At 44.4% G+C, this 16,774-nt stretch overlaps 1 protein-coding gene across 1 annotated transcript in view; it reads left to right on the top strand.

Annotated features, from left to right (window-relative positions):
- kcnn2 (potassium calcium-activated channel subfamily N member 2) overlaps positions 1 to 16,774 on the top strand; it is a gene marked incomplete at both ends in the record, with an annotated part of 35,869 nt that overhangs the window by 7,951 nt on the left and 11,144 nt on the right. The window contains 4 exon segments of the mRNA XM_083657844.1: positions 6,593 to 7,011; positions 9,242 to 9,383; positions 11,207 to 11,317; positions 12,792 to 12,919. Of these exon segments, the coding sequence (XP_083513970.1) occupies positions 6,593 to 7,011; positions 9,242 to 9,383; positions 11,207 to 11,317; positions 12,792 to 12,919 (800 nt within the window).

Below are 16,774 nucleotides of genomic sequence, written 5' to 3'. Positions count from 1 at the left end.
CCAGTCTCTTGGCCGTGGTTGGCAGCCCGCGGGCCCTGCTGGGTGCTGTGAGCTGTGTGTCAGAGATCTGGTGTGTAACTGCAGGAGATACTCTGCATTTCTTCTCACACTGAAATGTGCCCTCTCTCCTCCTCCACCTGAGACGCCAGACTGGAGTCAGATAACCAGCAGCACACTGGCTGCTGACCTCAATGTTTTCACTAAACATGTCGCCTTTCAAGGACAGAGACACCGCAGCCTGAGCCCCAACCAGCCCAGAATCCTAATGATTATTAATTGATGTCATTTGCTACTACATGCTACTCTGTGTCATTTCAAACATGCAGCCAGGCCGCTTTTATTTGATCGATATCGACGACGACGGCGCTTCAAAGGACGCACGGCTTTGTTTGGAAATGCGCGTTTGGCTCGAATCGGTTTTGACTTTGGCTTGAATGGAGAGAGAGAGAGAGAGAGAGGGGGGAAAAAAAAGATGCACATGCCAAGTTTAATTTCAGATACAAAAGTAAATGGAAAGCGGCAAACAACTTAAGATTTACTCAGCAAAGTGCCCTCTTAGTGGCTCACTTTGATATCATAAATAAACCATTGCATTAATGTCTAATTGCGCTGAACCTCTCAACCTAATTCACTAATGAGATTGAGCGATTTCATTCTCCGCGACAAGATATATGTTCCCATCTCCGCATTACACAGATTAAATATTGAGCTGGACTCCATTAGTTATATTGAGCATAGTGAAACCAGTAACCAACCCAGCGAGCGTCGCCCGCCCGCCCGCGCGTGCCGTGCAGTGAGTGAGAGTATCTAGGCTGTTACAGTGCGTACGTACGGGGAGGACGCCAGCACAGACACTGAGTAATGGGGTGACCTCCGTGTCCGGACGATTGTGTTGTCTTGGGGGAGGTGGGGAAACGTCAGCGCCCGTGACACAGGCTCACCCTGACGTGAGTGTCAGCGCTGTGACACGGGCTCACCCTGACACTTCCCTCGTGATGAGGGGGGATGCACTCTTCATGATGAGACAGTGCTTGTATCCATCTTGAAAGCAGCCACTGGTGGTGAGATTGGCCTGGTTGGTTTTACAAGTTCCACAAATCTATTGTTGGCTTGTGGGAAATCAAATGTATTGACATACGCTCTTATAGGGGAACTGAGGGGCGTCGTAGTTGGGGGGGGGGGCGGAGTGGGACTGACCAGAGCCGTGTATATAGAAGAGTTGCGACATCTCCATTCACTCCAATTCACGACCAGTTTTTTACTCTCAAGAGTTCCAGGAAGTAAGCTCCTGGATTAAGCAGCGCTGTCGATTTGCAGCAAAATAGACAGTTTGTGTTGTACTTAGACTTTTTTTTTATTTTGATCAAATTGTACATTATCAGCTTTATTTTAGCATGCAAAAGTAGCGCGAGACCCTTTCCTGGCTGTTCATTGGCTAATGAGTCTCGCATTTTGGTCCTCCGCTGACGCCACTCTCTCTCTCTCTAGAGGACACTAGTCAGTCCTAGTGTTACTTTTGAATGCTAAAATAAAGCTGATAATGTACAATTTGATTCAAGGGGGGAAAAACCCTTTCAGAGTACAACACAAACTGTCCATTTTGGTGCAACCCCGACAGCGCTGCTTAATCCAGGACCTTACTTCCTGGAACTCTTGAGAGTAAAAACTGGTCCATTGGAGTGAATGGAGATGTCGGGACTGTTCTATCTACACGGCTCTGGGACTGACTACTCAGGACCCCAATGCAGGGAGGACCCTCGAAAATCCTGGAATGCTTGTTGAGACACATGGCTCAAGCGACTGCTCGTGTAGGGTGCTCCAAATGTTGTGCTCCACCACCCCAGGGGGGAACTTGGTTAGTTTGTGTGGTCCATGGGGTAGAATGGCAAAAAGCCCCCTACAGGACATGAGTTGAAACTGATTTGAAAAGTTTACCGGGTCATCACCCTGTTTTTAGGACTGTGCCCTCAGTGACTTCATCTTTACTGGATCATGGATCGCCACGCAGCCCTGTCACATGAGCCACGCGGGCCCTGGGTTCAGAATCAGAACACACTTTGACGTTTTTTCCACTGCGGATGTCGGGTTCCTCCACCTCTCCGTCATATAAAAAAAAAGTGCTTCTGCCACTCGCATGGAATAGTTGATGCTCCGAGGTAAAGAGCCCTTGAGTATTATATTTCAGGTCATCCATTACCATAATTGCTTTTACCCACCAAGTAGCCTTTCCTTACGTAACCCACCGGGTCTAAATGTTTAATTGCGTTGTTTTGAGCGAGCAAACTTTGTAACTGCTCGCGACAAGGCGGGGGTTGTCGTTTCAAATGTAAAATGAAAGCCGTTACGCTGTGTGCCAACAATGGATGCTACATTTTAGCCGTTTCATTCAGACCCTAATCCTTGTAAGCAGGAAACCGTAACAGAGTGGAGCTACTAGCTTGTGTTTCCGTGTCTAAATTACACTCCCTTGGAAAGCTTATAACAAGGACAGCTCTGGTTAGAGTTACACACACACACATCTCTGATAGACGTCTGTGTCTCTTGGAGGAACTCGATGTCCTCGCTCACTTTGATATGAATAACTACCTCTGGAAATGTAAATCTTATAAAAGGATTTTTTTTGTTGTTGGTGAAACTATCATTGTAGCTGCTAAATAGATGAATTGTGTGGGAACAGCTGTACTGCACTGTACTAGTTTGTGCACGGATAAGAGTTAGCTTATTCATATCAAATGTTGCTTGTAGCTTGCGTGTGTATCGGTTTGTTGTGGCGGCGCAGCACATGTGTTTTACTGCGACGTGTTGACAGTTTTGACGTAGAATCGCTCGGCTTCGGAGACGAGCTATAATGGCCGTGTAGTATTTGCTGTGTATCGGGCTCGATGAGCTCGCGTGTTAACACGACGCGGGCGGCTGCCGTGTCAGTGGCACTATGCTGCCGTTTGCTGTAGGCGCGTACATCATTTTCTCCTCCCGGAATTGAACTTGTCGAGTAGAAAGTGCCTTTTGATATGGAAAATATATTTCTATTTCACCAATTGAAGGGTTTGTTTAATTAATCACCTCTAAATATACAATTGAAGTCGTTGATCCGTTACACTTCCAGGAATGAGACATTTCTCTCTCTGTCTCTAACGAGCAATTCCAAATGAAACTAAATGGGGGCTCGTTGGCAGGATAGCAAGTCGTAATGTGTGACTTGATATATGAACGTGTTTTTTTCCCCTCTCTCTCTCTCTCACACACACACACACACACACACACACACACACACACACACACACACAGCGTCATCTGCATGATTAAAAGTTCAGTGTTTTGACTGATATATTAACATCATAGGAATATTTAATTCTCTGTCATTCCTCTCTGTGAGTTAATACAGACAGCCATGTGTGCGAGGGAATCAAGTAATTACAAGGCCAATTAAAGATAACCGAGCAGCAGCACAAAATCTGCTTTCCAGAGATGTTGAAAGTCAAGCAAAAAAAAATACAGATTCATAATTGTCAATAAAAGGCCAGAAGTTACATTAGACATTGCTCATAAGGTACCATGATGCATTATGGAGTGGTTTCAGTCAAAATGTCGGCAGCCCCCTATCCCCCCCCCCCCGCCTCCTGCAGTCATGGTGGATAAATCCAACCAGCTGGAAACCCCCCTTGTATTTGCTGACAGCAACATTTTGTGAAATATCTCCTGGCAGATGTGATGGGGCCGTACGTACGCACGCAGGCAGAAGACCTTGGTGGTTGAGGTGATTGAGTGTCTCGAGCAGGACTGGAGGAGGTGCGGCGTAGGGATATCAGCGTGGCGTGTCAGGACGCGGTGGAGGGATATCGGCGTGGCGTGTCAGAGAGAGGAATGTTTTGACAAATGCACCGGGAAGATAATATCGCTCGATAGTAATTAATCTGCAATCCACACCGGCGAACATACAAATGAGTTTGGTGAGGGGAGGAAAAAGCAGGTCAGGTATCAGATTGAGATACTGTATCTGCAGATCGACCACATAGCATGATCAGATCAGAGAGCGCGCCCGCGATGACGCCGCGCCTCACACGACAGAGTGGGTCTGCGGCGCGCGCCGGCGGGCCATGGGGCCGGGGGCCATTAGTTCAGGGTGGATACACTGAGCAATGAGTCCTCACGACATGCTAGATGGCTTTAGATTGGATTGAAAACGATGAGGGGGGGGAGGGAGGGAGGTGAGGGAGGGGAAGAGCCAGAGGAAGGGGCTGCACCATAATTGGCAGGGCCAAGTGATGAAGGCGTATAATAGAGGAGAGGGTGGAGGAGAGGGTGGAGCGATGAGAGGCTGCGACATCCACCCGCCCTCTTGTCCCGGCTGAAAAGGCCTACCACCTTCTGCTCCACCCACCCTCTTGTCCCGGCTGAAAAGGCCTACTACCTTCTGCTCTCTGTGGCCAGGCAAGAAGAACGTATGCTAATGTGGAGGTGGCAGATGTTCTCATCAGTATAATGCTTTGAAGCTGAAAATGCTGCCACATGCTCGCTGCTAATGCAACACTTGCAAAAAAAAAATCTTGTGTATTTTTTTTCTTCTTCTTCCAATTTATTCAGGCCAGAGGGAAAGCAGAGAGCGAGATAGAGTAGGGAGAAACATTCCCAGGCCAGAGAGAAAGCAGAGAGCGAGATAGAGTAGGGAGAAACATTCCCAGGCCAGAGAGAAAGCAGAGAGCGAGATAGAGTAGGGAGAAACATTCCCAGGCCTGAAAGCAGAGAGCGAGATAGAGTAGGGAGAAACATTCCCAGGCCAGAAAGAAAGCAGAGAGCGAGATAGAGTAGGGAGAAACATTCCCAGGCCAGAAAGCAGAGAGCGAGATAGAGTAGGGAGAAACATTCCCAGGCCAGAAAGAAAGCAGAGAGCGAGATAGAGTAGGGAGAAACATTCCCAGGCCAGAGAGAAAGCAGAGAGTGAGATAGAGTAGGGAGAAACATTCCCAGGCCAGAGAGAAAGCAGAGAGTGAGATAGAGTAGGGAGAAACATTCCCAGGCCAGAGAGAAAGCAGAGAGTGAGATAGAGTAGGGAGAAACATTCCCAGGCCAGAGGGAAAGCAGAGAGCGAGATAGAGTAGGGAGAAACATTCCCAGGCCAGAGAGAAAGCAGAGAGCGAGATAGAGTAGGGAGAAACATTCCCAGGCCAGAGGGAAAGCAGAGAGCGAGATAGAGTAGGGAGAAACATTCCCAGGCCAGAGGGAAAGCAGAGAGTGAGATAGAGTAGGGTAGGTAGGGAGAAACATTCCCAGGCCAGAAAGCAGAGAGTGAGATAGAGTAGGGAGAAACATTCCCAGGCCAGAGGGAAAGCAGAGAGTGAGATAGAGTAGGGAGAAACATTCCCAGGCCAGAAAGCAGAGAGTGAGATAGAGTAGGGAGAAACATTCCCAGGCCAGAGAGAAAGCAGAGAGTGAGATAGAGTAGGGAGAAACATTCCCAGGCCAGAAAGCAGAGAGCGAGATAGAGTAGGGAGAAACATTCCCAGGCCAGAAAGCAGAGAGCGAGATAGAGTAGGGAGAAACATTCCCAGGCCAGAAAGCAGAGAGCGAGATAGAGTAGGGTAGGTAGGGAGAAACATTCCCAGGCCAGAAAGCAGAGAGTGAGATAGAGTAGGGAGAAACATTCCCAGGCCAGAAAGCAGAGAGTGAGATAGAGTAGGGAGAAACATTCCCAGGCCAGAGAGAAAGCAGAGAGCGAGATAGAGTAGGGAGAAACATTCCCAGGCCAGAGAGAAAGCAGAGAGCGAGATAGAGTAGGGAGAAACATTCCCAGGCCAGAGAGAAAGCAGAGAGCGAGATAGAGTAGGGAGAAACATTCCCAGGCCAGAGAGAAAGCAGAGAGCGAGATAGAGTAGGGAGAAACATTCCCAGGCCAGAAAGAAAGCAGAGAGCGAGATAGAGTAGGGAGAAACATTCCCAGGCCAGAAAGAAAGCAGAGAGCGAGATAGAGTAGGGAGAAACATTCCCAGGTCAGAAAGCAGAGAGTGAGATAGAGTAGGGAGAACCATTCCCAGGTCAGAAAGCAGAGAGTGAGATAGAGTAGGGAGAAACATTCCCAGGCCAGAGAGAAAGCAGAGAGCGAGATAGAGTATGGAGAAACATTCCCAGGCCAGAGGAAAAGCAGAGAGTCAGATAGAGTAGGGTAGGTAGGGAGAAACATTCCCAGGCCAGAGGAAAAGCAGAGAGTCAGATAGAGTAGGGTAGGTAGGGAGAAACATTCCCAGGCCAGAGAGAAAGCAGAGAGCAGGATAGAGTAGGGTAGGTAGGGAGAAACATTCCCAGGCCAGAGAGAAAGCAGAGAGCAGGATAGAGTAGGGTAGGTAGGGAGCCAGCAGGGTCAGATTGAACCGTTCTATGAGCTTCGGACACTTAATGTAACACTTAATGACATTACACAAATGGCCGCCCGTGGAATCCCAAAAGTGTTAAGTGAGGCCTAATGGTTGTGAATGGGATTAAATGAAATGCCATTTGTCACGTATTGTTTGAAGGGCTTGTGAGATTGATTGCAGCTTGCTGTGTACTGTAAGTGCAAGCGTCCATTTACCCTTCACTTCGCCCTTTGCCTTTTCAGTTATTTATGATCGACAACGCTGCGGACGACTGGAGGATAGCCATGACGTACGAGCGCATCTTCTTCATCTGCCTGGAGATCCTGGTGTGCGCCATCCACCCCATCCCAGGGAACTACACCTTCACCTGGACGGCGCGCCTGGCCTTCTCCTACACGCCGTCCAAGACGGACGCCGACGTGGACATCATCCTGTCCATCCCCATGTTCCTGCGGCTGTACCTCATCGCCCGCGTCATGCTGCTGCACAGCAAGCTGTTCACGGACGCCTCGTCGCGCAGCATCGGCGCGCTCAACAAGATCAACTTCAACACGCGCTTCGTGATGAAGACCCTCATGACCATCTGCCCCGGCACCGTGCTGCTCGTCTTCACCATCTCGCTGTGGATCATCGCCGCCTGGACCGTGAGAGCATGCGAGAGGTGCCTGGATCTGATCTTCTCAGGCTATTTTGCACCGTTCTGCATGAAACACATGCATCAACATTATGATATGGCATAAACATGCATTATATATATATACATATATATATATAATGTATGTATGTATGTGTATATATATGTATGTATATATACATATATATATATATACTGTATAGAAACATATACCCACAGTATGTGTGTGTGTGTATATATATATATATATATATATATAGATGTAACGGTATGAAAATTTCACATCACGATTATCGTGACCACAATTATCACGGTTATCGTATTATCACGGTATTCCTAAAAAATTGCTGAAAATGTTCAAAACGTACTGAGACTCTCACTGAACTCGTTTTATATTGAAAACTCAGACCCAAAACGGATTGATACACTCACTGAAATAATTTCTCCAAGGCTGCACGTTTGCATCTGAGAGACTGTTGCCAACTTTGGTTGATGTTGGACAGTATATACCATGTGTTTCAAAGCACTGTATTCATGGTACCACGGTAGTCACGCTACCACGGTTTTAATGATAATGAAAATTTTAAACGGTACGGTTATCATAAGGAATTTTATCACGGTTATCATTAAAACCGGTTATCGTTACATCGTTGAAATATATATATATATTCCTTGTGTGGTGTTTTCAATGTTTACTAAAAGGAAAGAAAAAATGATGCAATTAATTATTTTTTCAACCTGATACTTATATACTGTAGATATATATCTCCCTTGTGTGGTGCAAAAGATGATCCAATTAATTATTTTTTTAACCTGATACTTATTGGCCTTGGCTCATTATACATAAAAGAACACATTTTAATTGAAGGCACACTGTGCACCCACCCTACACATTTATATTACATAGTGTGGTGTTCAGGCGTTAATAAAAGTGTGGGGATTTTAGATGGAAAAAGTAAACATGGTTTGGCTGTGTACCTTCACTCTGTCTGTAGTGTGTGAAACTACAAACACAGTCGAGGTTTCAACATTGTTACATTTCAAGCACCGAGAAGCTGTCTGCTCCACGCACACGTGACCAGCTGGTCACTTAGCACCAAATCACATTTATCACAAAAAACTCATAGCACTTTTATTGATAAATGTGATCTAGCAGAGGTAAATGGCAAATATTAAGCATATGCATATGCATGTAATTGAGATAAAGTCAAACATCTGTTAAGTATTTTTATGGCTGTATTGTTTTAAACCCCAATAATGTTGTGGGCCCACCAGACCCTCGAGCGATGGGTGAGTAACAAAAACGTGAGCACCATACAAGGGATCTATATATATATATATATGTATATGTATATGTATGTGTGTGTGTCAGTGTGTGTATATACTGTGTGTATATACATATATATACTAGATTATGAGGCCGCTACTGGGCCTTCAAATCTAGTTTGGTGGGACTCCGGCCCCTTGTGTTGTTGTTGTGTTGTGTTTTTAATGGTCTGTGTGTGTTTTGGGCTTTTATTTTGAAGGTCTACTGGCTTTTATTTTGAAAGTTCTGTGCTTTTATTTGGACACTTCTGTGCTTTCATTTTGAGCGTTCAGCCCGACGTTACGTTCATTCATTCACTCACTCATTTATTCATTCATTCATTCATTCATTCACTCACTCAAACGTGACTGACAGACACCGCCCACCCATAGGATGGATATATATATATATATATATATATATATATATATATATATATGTGGCCATTTTCATATCGAGGACCACAAATTTAGTCCACATTAGCACTACGGACCACCATTTGATGAGGTTTTGTCTCTCAGACCCAAATTGGGGCATCGTTTCATTGTTAGTGTGATTTTGTGCAGAACTCCATGACTAGCTGTGTTGTAGGTAGAGACTAGAGAGATAACAGAGAAACTCTGATCAGCCATTCTTCTACCGTCTCTAATTGTGTTCACTTCCTGTAAATGGAATAATTTGCTGGGGACCCCCCTGGAACCCCCTTAAGCACCCCTGGTGGTCCCTGGATCCCACATTGAGAAGCGCTGATATACAGTATACAGCTTTTAATGCATTCTGTCTGTGTCGTGTGCAGTATCTGGATAGGATGATTTACACATCCTTGTACAAAAGTTATAGCGCTGTAGTGATTATGTCAAAACATTCAATATTATGTGATTAGATCATCTAGTAACTAGTTGTACTGGTGCATGTAGGTTTGGCAAGCTCTTGATTGTGTTTGTATTGCAGATATCATGACAACCAGGACATAACCAGCAACTTTCTAGGAGCCATGTGGTTGATCTCAATCACTTTTCTAACCATCGGATATGGGGATATGGTCCCGAACACATACTGTGGGAAAGGAGTCTGCCTCCTGACTGGCATTATGGTAAGAAAAGTGGATACCATTCTAGTGAATGTCAAAATCTAATTACTACCTCCTTTCACAGCAAGAAACTGGTCATCATCTATCTGAATGTAGACCTCAGAGATTTTATTTCTATGCCTTTCAATTGTCCATTTGTTAATGTGTCTCATACTGGATTTCATATGATTTCATATGTGGAGAATATTGATTACAGAAATCGACTGGAAGCCTTGTCATACTAACATAACTCTTGCTGATATGCCTATACTGAATGAATATTTGACAAGCAGTTAAATGCTATTTCACATTCCTGGCTGTTTACCGGTATATATGTTTCTGTTGTTTTTCAGGGTGCTGGCTGTTTATATGTTTCTGTTGTTTTTCAGGGTGCTGACTGTTTATATGTTTCTGTTGTTTTTCAGATTCATGGCTGTTTCATGGCTGTTTATATGTTTCTGTTGTTTTTCACATTCCTGGCTGTTTACAGTATATATGTTTCTGTTGTTTTTCAGATTCATGGCTGTTTATATGTTTCTGTTGTTTTTCAGATTCATGGCTGTTTATATGTTTCTGTTGTTTTTCAGATTCCTGGCTGTTTATATGTTTCTGTTGTTTTTCAGATTCCTGGCTGTTTATATGTTTCTGTTGTTTTTCAGATTCATGGCTGTTTATATGTTGATGTTGTTTTTCAGATTCATGGGTTTATATGTTTCTGTTGTTTTTCAGGGTGCTGGCTGTTTATATGTTTCTGTTGTTTTCATGGCTGTTTATATGTTTCTGTTGTTTTTCAGGGTGCTGGCTGTTTATATGTTTCTGTTGTTTTCATGGCTGTTTATATGTTTCTGTTGTTTTTCAGATTCATGGCTGTTTATATGTTTCTGTTGTTTTTCAGGGTGCTGACTGTTTATATGTTTCTGTTGTTTTTCAGATTCATGGCTGTTTATATGTTTCTGTTGTTTTTCAGATTCATGGCTGTTTATATGTTTCTGTTGTTTTTCAGGGTTCTCGCTGTTTATATGTTTCTGTTGTTTTTCAGGGTGCTGACTGTTTATATGTTTCTGTTGTTTTTCAGATTCATGGCTGTTTATATGTTTCTGTTGTTTTTCAGATTCATGGCTGTTTATATGTTTCTGTTGTTTTTCAGGGTGCTGGCTGTTTATATGTTTCTGTTGTTTTTCAGGGTGCTGACTGTTTATATGTTTCTGTTGTTTTTCAGGGTGCTGGCTGTTTATATGTTGATGTTGTTTTTCAGGGTGCTGGCTGTTTATATGTTTCTGTTGTTTTTCAGGGTGCTGGCTGTTTATATGTTTCTGTTGTTTTTCAGGGTGCTGGCTGTTTATATGTTGATGTTGTTTTTCAGGGTGCTGGCTGTTTATATGTTTCTGTTGTTTTTCAGGGTGCTGGCTGTTTATATGTTTCTGTTGTTTTTCAGGGTGCTGGCTGTTTATATGTTTCTGTTGTTTTTCAGGGTGCTGGCTGTTTATATGTTTCTGTTGTTTTTCAGATTCCTGGCTGTTTATATGTTTCTGTTGTTTTTCAGGGTGCTGGCTGTTTATATAAACGGTTTTAACTTGACAACAAAAACATTCTAAATTGAACCCCCGCTCACTTCCTGTTGCAGTGTTTGCTATGGATATAAAAGAAAAAAAAACATTCAAGTGCAGGACTGACCATTCCGTGAAAACCGTCTATACAGCTGAGCAGCGAAAACAAAAGTAACGATGTTGAGTGAATATTTCTGCAGTTTGCCAAATGCTGAGAAAAAGGAAGTGCTGTGGGGTTGCGCTCTGGTCTGTTGTTTTTCAGATTCCTGGCTGTTTATATATGTTGCTGTTGTTTTTCAGGGTGCTGGCTGCACTGCCTTGGTGGTGGCTGTGGTGGCAAAAAAACTGGAATTAACCAAAGCTGAAAAACACGTCCACAATTTTATGATGGACACCCAGCTAACAAAAAGAGTAAGTCAAATCCCTTCATCATCTAACTATCTATTTATAAAATGGAGCAAGTGGGCAATCTCTGTCTGTCTGTTCTCTGTTTCACTTTTTGGCTTATTTGTCCCACACCTATTGATAGTATTCTGTTACATCACCACACGGCCATCTTGGTAGGAAAATAGCAGGTGATTGTAATCAATTAACAGGTGATTATAATCAAGTGACACAACCAGCCAATGAGCTGTGTGTATTGTAGCGCCATATTGGTAGGAAAATGCTTGTGACATCATGGGAATACTTTGGATTCAGCCATCACTACTCAGTGACATCATAGTCGTTACAGCCACCTTATGTGCTATATCACTGATAACATCACAATTGTTTTGGTGACATTGCTAATGACATAATGATGTTATCATTAGTTATGTCACTTTATCTCCTAAATGGTAGCTGGACGTCACCACTGATGATGTCACAATGTATATTACTGATGTCACTCATGGCCCAAATGGTAGCTGGATGTTACAACTGATGATATTACTCAGACACACCTATTTAGCCATCACTACTCAGTGACATGATCATAGTCAAGAAAATATCAAATCTAGTACTATCGGGGCATTCACCTGGTAGAGCACCACCACAAAGGCTTAGTCCTTCGGGCCGCCAACCCGGGTTCGGACCGGGTCATGATTGCCGGAAAGAGACATTGCTGTTGAGTTTTTCAGATGTATTTTTTGGGGCGCTTTGAGCACCGCAAGCCAAGTGTCATCCAGTCCCATTGTATTGGAGAGAAGGCAGAAATCTCTAGGTCCGATATCTCCTAAATCCACAGAACACAAAACGATCTAGAAGATAGATAAATAGCACTACAGGTGAGATGAAAAATATGTATTTTGGATTTTAGGGTGTGCTGTCCCTTTAAGATCACTCAGTTAGCTTAGAACAACATGATCTTCAGTCAACTCACAATTTTAACCCATTGATACCTGATGCAGCATTTGCGTGTATATCCCTCATTTGTGTGTGTGACAGTTTAAGACCACGAACCGCGTGACGCGGTTCGTGGTCTTAAAGGGATACACATTACACACACAAATGCTGCATCAGGTATCAATGGGTAAATGGCAAAGTGTGAGAGGTTTTCCATCTCTGAGCTACCATTTTCTTTGCAACAGTAAGGCCTAATAACAACCAACACCGCTGCCTCAAGGATAGATTCAACCCAGTAAAGTCATTCAACAAAAAGACAACAGAAGATCAAGGAACAGCGACTCTCCAGCACTACAGACATCTTCCCTGGCAACTTCTCTCCAAAATAAGGAAACGCCCGTGCATTCCCAAACCATGTGTATAAAAGTCCCCAGGGATGCCAGGGGGGCATAAATACACAGTTAGGAAAGTGATGTTTTTAAGTTGATCTTGCGTGATTTATTTTTATTTTTGCAGTGCTACTACGTTCTTGACCAAAATGTCTCCTGGTTTTGTGCGCTAGGTGAAGAACACAGCTGCGAATGTTCTCAGGGAGACGTGGCTCATCTACAAGAACACCAAACTGGTGAGGAAGATGGACCATGCCAGAGTCAGGAAGCACCAGAGGAAATTTCTCCAAGCCATTCACCAGTAGGTAGCACCCTCCTAAGTAACCCTGACCTCCTCTGGGATGTGCTGTCTCTAACACCTTCTGTCCAGCAGCATGTTCTCGTGACGTTCACCAATGCAATGCAAACCTGAAATCTGACTTGTTTGACACCTGTAGCAAAACTATGTGTTTATAATATTGAAGGATCCTGTACTTGTGTGTCCGTGTTTCACCTGACTAACTTTATATTTGCAAATGTGAAATGATCAGCTGGCCTGACTCTCTGTTGATTCTGCATTAGAAGGAATGGTAGTTCATTTATATATAATGTACAATTTACAAATGACTCCATTGAGGTACTATTTGAGTAGTGAAACACAGGTGAAATTTCGTCCATATAACACACAGCGAGGTTGCCACCACAACGTCGACGCAGCCTTCTCCAAAACAACGCAAGTCAGTGGGGACAGTTCTTCAGAGTTCCAAAACCAGCATTCTGGTAAACAAACCGCGTCACTGGGTGGCAACGGCAATGGAACCCTACGGAGCCCAAGTGGCGCGAGGCGTGAGTGTCTGACTCTAGCCGGCTAACTCGGTTTACATTTTAAAAACTGCGACAGTTCACACAACTTTAACACGACATGCATATATTTATACATCAAACTCTTGAGCTAATTGTGCTCTCACTCAGAATGTCAAAATATAAGCAATGTCATGTATCGTTTTTTGAGATATTAACGCTTGTTTGGCGCAACTCATACTAATAACTGCCGCGGGGTTCCGCATTTCTGGGTGGCAAGTGACGTCACGCTGATTCGTCCTATACGCCATTATTTGTTGCAAATAAATCAGCCGTAGTTCAGATTTGCACTAAATGATGGTGTGAATATAGGTATTTTTGGAACTCTGAAGAGCTGGTCTCCACTGACCTCAGACAGTTGTTTTGGAGTTGTGCTGGCGACCTCCCCGTGTGGACACACCTCCCCGTGTGGACACACCTCCCCGTGTGGACACACCTCCCCGTGTGGACAAACTTGACCTGTGTTTCCACTGGCTGGGTAGAAGATGACGGAAGTTTCAGGTTTGGGTGAAGTATTCCTTTAAGATCTGTGACAGGGACAGAGTTCATATTTCGTATATCTTCGCCATGTAAAAATGTCCTTTTGCCTCAGGAAGTATTGGAAAATGTTGGAGCAAACATATAAACCATGACAGTTGTCCTGTAAAAAGCTTGATCAATCCATCTCCGTTTAACTGAAGTCTTCAGTATTCCACAAGTCGTCTTCTCTTCAACTGTTCTCCTCAAAAGTGACAGGATTCACAGCAGTATGATATTGCTCTCTCTCTCTCTCTCTCTCTCTCTCTGTCTCTCTCTCTCTCTCTCTCTCTCTCTCTCTCTCTCTCTCTATCACTCTCTCTCTCTCTCTCTCTCTCTCTCTCTCTCTCTCTTTCTCAGCTCTTGCTGTCAGGTTGTGTGTCTAGCTGTGAGTCAGATGTCAAGCTGACCTCAGGAGTGACACTTACTGGCTTTCTACCTTCCTATACAGTGTTTCCCCCTAGAAAAATGTTCAGGCCTGGAGGGATTTCGAAACGTACCCCCCGACCGCAACGGCGGGGGCTCCTCGCTGGCGACGCTAAACTCTTAGCTAACCTGTTCGCATCTATGTTCGCCAATGGCATCCCCAAGTATCATCATACTATTACGGGATGCGATGCCGACAGTTGTATTATGGGATGTGCGTTTCCCAGGCAACGACACACGTTGACACGTTTTGGAACAGCGCCGCACGCTGGCACGATGCTCCTAAAAGCAAAATGCTTATTGTTTTGAATTGATTTGGCATCTTCTATTATCGTCAACACTGTCAACACCAGTATGGTTGTATTGTAATAATATGCCATAAAGGTTTATTGAAATTGTGGGGAGAGCAGGATTTTTGTTTTTGCATATTTTCTTCTGGCCTGACGGGGGCGTCGTTGGCCTGGCGGGCCCGCCGGGCCTGTAGAGTGTTAGGGGAAACACTGCTTTACTGGCTGGTCAGACTCTTCCCTCTCAGCTAGTCTTTTAGTTGTTCCCCACGGACCCCTCAAGTGCTATCTGACTCCAAAACCCCATCGATCTGAGCTTCACCTCCCCCTTGTCTGTCTTTACATATAAGCACCTCTATATTGTGCGGCTTCGTTTAGTAACTGGCAAAACCCACTCACTACTTTGCCAAAATAAGTAAAATCCATGTAAAGATTTGTACTGATTTAGACAGGGTTAGGGTTAGGGTAACCCTAGGGTTGATCTATTTATTAAGTAGATTATGCTCAAGGAAAAATGTTCCCTGTGTGTGTGTGTTTGTTTGTTTTCTGTGGTTTTATGTATGTATATATGGGTCTATGTGGTCTCCTGTGTGCAACTTTTGATTTGCTCATGAATCTTTTTGAGAGCGTGTGCATTGTTTTGTTTGAGAGAGGTTTAATTCGCCTACAAGGGGGAGAATATTGTCTGCTGCTGCAACCCGCATCCCAATTTCGTGCAGTTTAATAGTCTTTTGTCATGGTCGCTTTGTGGAGCCGTCACGTCGTCGCTGTTGTGTTCGGAGCGGCGATGACAACATTTCATGTCCGGCTCCTGTTCTCCAGGACAGCCTAATAATGGAAATCCCTCTGAGCTGAAAGCGAAATCTATAAAGAACCAGATTCAGGAGGAGGAAAAGCCACTTCCAGCTCGGTGTGCCAGGGCCACTACTCAGCATGGTGTCACCTCCGCGCGTCACTCTGATTTTTTTTTTGCACAAGTTCTGTTTCACTGGAGAGGAAGGTTCTTTATAGGCCTCGTTTTGGTGCCCGTGTTAAGTGATGCCTGCAGCCAGACAGTCAGATGCAGAGTGGCATACACACATAGCACTGAGGTGATGAGTATGAAGTGTTGTAGACGTCAGATGCAGAGTGGCATACACACATAGCACTGAGGTGATGAGTATGATGTGTCGTAGACGTCAGATGCAGAGTGGCATACACACATAGCACTGAGGTGATGAGTATGAAGTGTTGTAGATGTCAGATGCAGAGTGGCATACACACATAGCACTGAGGTGATGAGTATGATGTGTTGTAGACATCAGATGCAGAGTGGCATACACACATAGCACTGAGGTGATGAGTGTGATGTGTTGTAGACGTCAGATGCAGAGTGGCATACACACATAGCACTGAGGTGATGAGTATGATGTGTCGTAGACGTCAGATGCAGAGTGGCATACACACATAGCACTGAGATGATGAGTATGAAGTGTCATAGACGTCAGATGCAGAGTGGCATACACACATAGCACTGAGGTGATGAGTATGATGTGTTGGAGACGTCAGATGCAGAGTGGCATACACACATAGCACTGAGGTGATGAGTATGAAGTGTTGTAGATGTCAGATGCAGAGTGGCATACACACATAGCACTGAGATGATGAGTATGAAGTGTCGTAGACGTCAGATGCAGAGTGGCATACACACATAGCACTGAGGTGATGAGTATGATGTGTTGTAGACGTCAGATGCAGAGTGGCATACACACATAGCACTGAGGTGATGAGTATGATGTGTCGTAGACGTCAGATGCAGAGTGGCATACACACATAGCACTGAGGTGATGAGTATGATGTGTTGTAGACATCAGATGCAGAGTGGCATACACACATAGCACTGAGGTGATGAGTATGATGTGTTGTAGACGTCAGATGCAGAGTGGCATACACACATAGCACTGAGATGATGAGTATGAAGTGTCGTAGACGTCAGATGCAGAGTGGCATACACACATAGCACTGAGGTGATGAGTATGAAGTGTTGTAGACGTCAGATGCAGAGTGGCATACACACATAGCACTGAGGTGATGAGTATGATGTGTTG

Source organism: Poromitra crassiceps (genome assembly GCF_964638095.1).
Source record: "Poromitra crassiceps genome assembly, chromosome: 21".
Taxonomy (NCBI): Eukaryota; Metazoa; Chordata; class Actinopteri; order Beryciformes; family Melamphaidae; genus Poromitra; species Poromitra crassiceps.
This window is presented reverse-complemented; position numbering and strand designations above follow the sequence as displayed.